Genomic DNA, 7,613 nt, shown 5'->3' with positions numbered 1-7,613 from the left:
TCAGTAGAGATGATTGATGATAAGAAAGGGAAAATCACATCAATATAAGGAAATATCCCATCAATACTTGATTGATTGCGATTTATTTTTTATCCGGTAACTAATCCGATCATCAATACTTGATTGATTGCGATTTATTTTTTATATGGTAACTAATCTGATGGGTTTATGTGGGTGGTGAAGCGAAAAGGAAAGCTACGCATTTTTTAGGCAGTAGAGACGATTGATGATAAAAAAGGGGAAATCACATCAATATAAGGAAATATCCCATCAATACTTGATTGATTGCGATTTATTTTTTATATGGTAACTAATCTGATCATCAATACTTGATTGATTTTGATTTTTTTATGGTAACTAATCTGATGGGTTTATGTGGGTGGTGAAGCGAAAAGACAGGTGGGAGGGAGACGAAATAAAACCAACGAAATAAAACCAACGAAAGTGGTGAGGCGAAATAAAAACCAGCGAAAAATAACCGGCGGACTATTCGTAGATTTTTTTGGTTCGTCTGTCTTGGTGCGACGGGATGTTAGGGCCTGGAGTGCGTGGGGGCGGGCGGGGGACTCGGCTTGAGGTTTTTTTTTGGTTCTATGCGGCTTAGCGTGAAACGGGAGGTTGGGCGTGTGCGGGACTCGATCGCGGGGTTTTCTTTGGTTTTTCGCGGCTGAAAGGGAGGTGGGAGGAAGTACCAAAGAAGTACCAAAAAAGACCGGGTGAGATGGGACGAAAATAAAACCCGGAACGCGACCTATCAACTGAGACATTAGGAGTAGAGATGATGTGTGTTTTTGCGAGGAAGTTAAGTTTGTTGTATAACAGGGATTTACAATCACCACATTAAATGCTTGGTTTGTTTTTATGGAAGTCAAGAATTAGATGTCTAAAGCTTATGTATGTACTTCTCGATGCCGACACTGTCGTTTGGTTGACGACGAACCAACATGTGGTTCCGACAAAGCCCTTCTCATCGTCGACCAATCGGATGTCGGGGCCTGCATCGGAGAAGATGTTGATGGATTCCTGCAGTTGCCTCACGGTGTGGAACCACTCTTGAAAATCATCAAAGAACTGGCTACCTTTTGTGTGCAGTAGTGTTAAAACAGGTAGTAGCGTCGTCTGAACTTTCTTATATGTTCGTTCATACTCATTTACTGTCAGGTTGCGGCGTGAATGAGTGTTAGTTTAAGTGGGTACACAAGAACCGTGAACAAGATTTGCTTTTAAGTGAACGGTCCGTATAATCCCACATAATTATATAAAATATGTGGCGTTATGCGGAATGTCCGTGGTCTGTCCCACTTATAGCAAGCATTATGTATACCGGAATGCGCGGCAGTAGTGTAATTGCGTCAACAAAAGCTTTTACACAGAAAAAAAAAGTCCAAACTGCTGCCATTAAAAATCATGGGTGAATCTTGAGAAAAGGTCTCAAATCTCACAGGCAACCGCACAAAGTTTTTTTTAAATACCTAATTAATGTCACGTCGCTCGTCCACCTGATCACCCGATTCCCGATCCAACGGCGGATAGCCACCACCGAAGCATTCCATCCCCCACAAGAGGACAGGGAAGAATCTCGTTCGCGTTGAGCCGCCGCAGACCTTCCCTTTCCCCACGCGCAGGCGATCCCCTCAAATCCCCGCACCGTCCCCCTCTCCTTCGATCGGATCCGCCCGCCCGCCCGCCCGCCGCTCCGGTCGATCGACGATGACGCTGGGCAGCTCCGGCGCCGGATCGAGCGTCGTCGGTGAGCGATCCCCGTCCTCCTTCGCGAGCTACCTTCCGTTTTCTGTTTGTTCCTTCTTTCCTCTACCGCGCGCGATTTGGTCCTATCTGTGTCGCCTTGCGCCGCGGTCCGATCCGGCTGCTTGTTCACGATCTGATGCGGTTTGAGGTGGAACATGCATCTCAGGAAAGTTGTGCGAGGAATTTGGTTGGTTCCAAGTGACCAGGCGACGCCGACGCGTGGATTAACTAGGGGGCGGTAGTTGCTTGGCGCATGGTTGGATACCATATAAGATCTTCCTGTTCAAGTGATCACCTGATATCTTTGTTAGGCGATGTGATTGATTGCAAGCCGCACTTCTGCCGTCCTGCTGATAGATAGATATGGTTGATGAAGCCATGATATGGGGTGACTGTGATGTAGTGTTGGATTTTCTCTTTTCTGTTTCACCAACTAATTCTAGAAAAAGGCGTAACAGCGTATGTGCTAGCAAGTGATGCTTACGGCCATTATGCAGGTCTTACTCACAACTCAATTGGACTTATGTAGCGGTAGGTATGGGAGTGGGGGCTTATTGCCCGAAGTGGTCAATTGTAAGCAGCAAACTGTATGTGTCCAGGGTACTGCATTTCCTTTACTTAAGCAGAAGGATTTTGGTATTGGTAGACCATTCAGAATGCTGTGTAAATTGTAGATAGGTGGTATTTCACTAATTGAGCAATTTGCACTTCTTTCTTTCTCTTAATCAGATGTTGGAAATACTGAGAATGAGGTTGGCGCTATAGAACATCTTACTGAAAGGAGATTATGGCAAGAAAAATTCATTTCTTAGAATATTATCCTAGACACGTGGCACATGTTTCGTTGGGCAAGCCATGTTCTTAGAATATTTCCTTTGTGTCTTGGATATTACATATATCAAGATTTGGCCATGCTACATGCGTGGTGAAATCGAGACTGCTACTACAGTGTTCAGTATGTGTGCTTTGAGGGAATTTTTTCCTATGGTGTCTGCCTTGGGTCCATGGTGTCATGTTGGCCTCATTATGGCGCAGTTTGGCAGCACCCTCGTCCTTGCGTGTTCCTAAGGAACATGGCGTTGTGGTGGCGTGAGGATGTTGCATGGCTTCCACACTACTCTGGCGGAGAGGAGGGAGAGGCGTTGTCAGCAATGGGGAGGAAATGGTGGTGCTGATGACGAGGATGCGGGAGGGTATACCAGAGGGAGACTTGTGTGTTGTCTCTGCTGTCCATGTTTGTTGGTGGCAGTGCTGTTATGGGGAGAAGCCCTAAGGCCCTACTGCTCTCCCTGGGAGGCATGATGACATAAATGGGCCTGATGGGCTAAGAAAGTTCTTTTCCAAATCCCTCTTCTTTCCTTGTTCTTTTTCTGCCTGCTGGTTGGCTGGCCCAATAGTTCATAGCCATTTTCTTTATTCTTTTACCAATTCTTCATGATGGGTATAGGTATCTTCCCTTTTTATTTTATCTTTTTGGTTGTAAGATAATGTATGTATGGTAACCAACCATACAGGCACAGGTTACCTTACCGTGCGTTAGATGGTGAGGTCACCTCCCGCACTAATAACCATGTTTTGCGTATTGTATGTGTCATGCCTCTACAGGTAATTGAATATGTAGTGTAAAGTGTTGACACTTGTATGATTTCTTTGGTACCAACGGAAAATGCCAATTGATATTTCCATATTTCTTGGAAACTTGGATGTGTGTTCTCCATTTCTCTTTAAAAGCATGCAGAAAATCCATACCCTGATTTTCATTCAAAAAAAAATCCATTCCCTAACCATATTGCTCTAGATTTGCAGTTTTTTTTAATCTCAAACGTAAGATCTCTTGATGTTCTGATGATAAATTGGGGTTGTGTAACCACAGATGGACTGAGTTTGCTTTGTTTCAATTGTGTGATTTTTGCTTGCCGAAGTTCATTTAATATGTTTTTTTTCTTATTTAATGTTGTACCAACTGAGCTTTGTCAATGGAAATTAATTTGACGAAAAATGGAAGCATGACTGTCGGTGGGAACTGGAAAGGTCCAGTATAGAAGACACAGCAGGGTTTACTAGTCCCAGACTGTGTATGAAGGATCACAGAGTGTATTGGTATCATGCTTGTGATTAATTACTGCATAGAAAATCTGAAAGGTTAATTATGCAATCATAGAGCTACCCTTGCATATCCGGAGGTTAAATTTGTATCAGTCTTGCCTAAACTTTTTTCTCTGAATTTTTACTGCTCAAGGATTGCTGCTGATTCTTCAATAATTTTTATGTTCCACCTTTGGAAAATGAACTGAACTTACATATTTTCTTTAGTCATTTTAGCTTCTTATATGGAGGTAACTAATATTTCAACCTGCTTGCAGTTCCTCGGAACTTCAGGCTGCTAGAAGAGCTTGAGCGCGGGGAGAAGGGCATTGGAGATGGAACGGTCAGCTATGGAATGGATGATGCTGATGACATATACATGCGGTCATGGACTGGCACCATTATTGGCCCTCACAATGTGAGTTTATGAGATGACTATAGTTCCTTCCTGTTCTATTGGTGAAAATGTGTAGTGACATTCTTCTTCCTTCAGCCGTTGCCATTTATATTATTTAAAGTCTTTTATCTTACTCAACCTTTGCAGACTGTCCATGAGGGTCGCATCTACCAGCTGAAGCTGTTCTGTGACAAGGACTACCCTGAGAAGGCACCATCTGTTAGATTCCATTCAAGAATCAACATGGCTTGTGTTAATCACGAGACTGGGGCGGTACTCACTCTCTCTCTCTCTCTCTCTCTCTCTCTCTCTCACCATGTCAATCCATGCATAGAAGATGAGCTTTCTTGATGTGTGGCATAGATTCATTGTTTGCCGTGGTGATGCAGGTTGACCCAAAGAAGTTCAGTGTGCTAGCAAACTGGCAGCGGGAGTACACTATGGAACATGTCTTGACCCAGCTGAAGAAAGATATGGCGGCGACGCAGAACCGCAAGCTAGTGCAGCCTCCAGAAGGGACATTCTTCTAGCGGGGTGTTTGCTGGCCCATCTCCAGTTCCAGCAGCAGCTATCTATGTCACTCCCATGGGATTTGAAATGTAGATTCGGCGTCTGCTGCCTGCAGATCTTTTCCCAGTTTTATGTGAAACTGTGTCCCTTGCGATCTGCCCGATTGCCGTTAAGGAGATGGAATGAAACATGTACCGGTTTGGCGATTTGGTGGTACTAATTAAGGCCTGTAATTGAAGAAACAACCCGTATCAAGGAAATATAATATGTGTTTGTGTTTTCTTGTTTCTTTCTTTCAAATTGCGTGTGTTGCAGCAACTGTTCACTCTTTGATGGTCTCACACCTTTGTGGCTCCAGCCGCCACATCAGATGTATAGGTTTCAGATGAACATTACTAGTACATTATTAGTATCACTCTAAAAATAGGTGCTACTAGCTGACTGCAATCTCGTTGCTTGTTTTTTTTTTTTTAAGTTGATAAAACTTGATGAAGTTTGATCTTAGACAAATTTTATATGCAGAGTAAAAAGAAACATAAAGAATACTCCTTTGCATCATTGGCTTGGTCAATCTTTACCTGACCAACTACCTAATACTACGCAGGCTCATCAAACAGCACATGGGTATATATATCTTGCGACCCGTACGGTTGAAAAATTCTTCAAACGTTTTGAGCCCGCACCCCATTGCTACTGCCCCAATGGTCTTTGGATCATCACTATGGTCTCCTGTGTGTCGTCGTCGCAGGAATCCGTTGCCGTCAACGGAATCTACTCCATCGTTGCCGCCGTAGAGGATCGTCACCGAGTTAGGGTGAGATTCGATCTCCTCGTGCTTTCTTTCTCTGATTCATTGCACAAGGATCTTTCCTAGTATCTTGCCACGTTTCAGATTCATATATCCACCAAAAATATTCATTAGAATAGATTCGAAGAAAAAATTAGGGTTAGGTTTCCGCCGAACTCATCTCGGACCGACCGAAATGAAATTTTCGGTCCCACCAATTGGCCCTGGCCATTGCACAACTAGAACTCGGTTCCACTGAAACGTACTGATTGGTGAGACCGAAAGTAAAATTTCAGTGAAACCCTAGCATCTCAGAGCCACCGAACCACAACTCATTCCAACCAATATGGTGTGTTTAGGCTCTGTGAGTGCTTCGGTGTCACCGAAATAATCAACTCGGTAGCTCTGAAATGCTTTATGTGGAAAACTAATACTAATGTTTGGACTCAATTTTTTGGAAAACTATCTGCGTTTTGTGATAACTCATCTACTCTACCCATACCCATCTATTCACAGGACCAGCTTTGCAAGATGTCTAGTGTCAGTGATAGTCAGAACCATTCTGAACAGAATGTTGAGCTTAGTGAGGGATCTAGTCCCAATGAGAGCTATGATGATGGCAGCAGGAGCACTCCAAGCAACTTACCAAAGGCTGCCACCAGGACAAGAAAGAAGAGAACCTCAGAAAGTGAGGACGAAGATTTTGTTGCACATGAGGTCACTTCCAAGAAGAAGGCAGTACTCAGAAAGGAGTATGGTCTGCAGCTACCACTAAGCCAGGTGCCAAGAAGAAAACTGCTGTGAGGAGAGACCCAACATCAAAACCTTGGAAGACCTCAGCTCCACAAGAGACAATGACCTTCACACTGGAAGAACCAAGTGATGAAGAAGGTGATGCCGGCAAGAAGAAAAAGAAGGATAGAAAGACAACTCCTACAATTATTGGTCGACCTTCCATGAAGGAAGATGATCAAGAGGAGGAGGAGGAAGAGCATTCTGAAGCACCTCCAGCTAAGACACAGAAACTCATGGCTGATGCTATGAAGTCAGCTGCTGCTCCCTCCAAGACCAAGTCAAAGCCCAAGGTTTCTGCACCCAAGAGGTCAACAAGAAACATTCCAGCTGCTGAGAAGAACAAGGCCCAAGTGCCTGAAGTTCAAGATGATGATGAGCCACCAGTGCTCAGAAAGCTCAAGCTCAAGATCCTAGACCATGACAATGCACACCCTGTTGCAGAAAACATGATGCTCAGGAAGGGCAAGGGTCTACGAGAGTGGATGAAAGTGGATCCCTATTTAGTTAGGAGAAGGACTGCTTGTGACTACCGTTTCCATGACAGGGAACAACACGATTTCTATGAGACAATTTTGCTTGATAAGAAGCCCATTGTAAGTGACATGATGTGGCTGGACTAGAAATACATAGATGCAAATGAAGATTATTTCCCCCACATTCATGAGAGTTTCAGACTTGCCGGAGTTGATGCATTTGTTGGTCAGAAGCTCACCAAGTGGAATGATGATCATGCAATTCTACTCCACAACACACTCCTATCCAGAGTGGAGGATTGCATGGATGACTGAGGGTTCCAAGTACCAGTCATCAATCTCTGAGTGGGCGACTCTTATTAATGCCCCTAAGGAAGATGAATATGACGTTGATGTTTATGGGAAGCCCAAGATGGACCATAACTCAATGGAAAATATGTACAAGGAAATTCCCAAGAAAGATCTTGGTACACACAAGCTTGGGCCAGTCAAGCACTTGCTAGCTAGGTTGTCCACAACCAACTATATTGAGGCATACCCTTTTGCCCAAGTCTGGAGATGACAAGATGATACGTGGCCACTTCATCAATTTGCTTCACTTGTTTGACTCCCCACCTCAGAAGTTCAAAGTTATGAGTTTGATTGTAGAGACGGTCAAGAGGACAACTACTAACCAGAAGAGATCTTGTGGATATGCCCCACACATTCAGATGCTTATCAACTCCAAGTTGGTACAGACACATATCTACTAGATCGTGAGCACCTCCCTCTTCAGCTAGAGTTCAAGGATAATGTGGTGGTCATGGATCCCTTACAC

At 44.0% G+C, this 7,613-nt stretch overlaps 1 protein-coding gene across 1 annotated transcript; it reads left to right on the top strand.

Moving 5' to 3' along the window:
* Nucleotides 1-1,539: 1,539 nt before the first annotated feature.
* LOC125508985 (ubiquitin-conjugating enzyme E2 variant 1C) lies at nt 1,540-5,022 on the top strand. The gene is made up of 4 exons (XM_048673807.1): nt 1,540-1,750; nt 4,113-4,252; nt 4,379-4,504; nt 4,621-5,022. The coding sequence occupies exons 1-4, from the start codon at nt 1,711-1,713 to the stop codon at nt 4,759-4,761; spliced, it is 447 nt and encodes a 148-aa protein (XP_048529764.1). The 5' UTR covers nt 1,540-1,710; the 3' UTR covers nt 4,762-5,022.
* Nucleotides 5,023-7,613: the final 2,591 nt, after the last annotated feature.

This window comes from Triticum urartu, chromosome 5 (assembly GCF_003073215.2).
Source record: "Triticum urartu cultivar G1812 chromosome 5, Tu2.1, whole genome shotgun sequence".
Lineage (NCBI taxonomy): Eukaryota > Viridiplantae > Streptophyta > Magnoliopsida > Poales > Poaceae > Triticum > Triticum urartu.
Note: the sequence above shows the minus strand (reverse complement) of the source record. Positions and strands in the feature narration are given on the sequence as shown.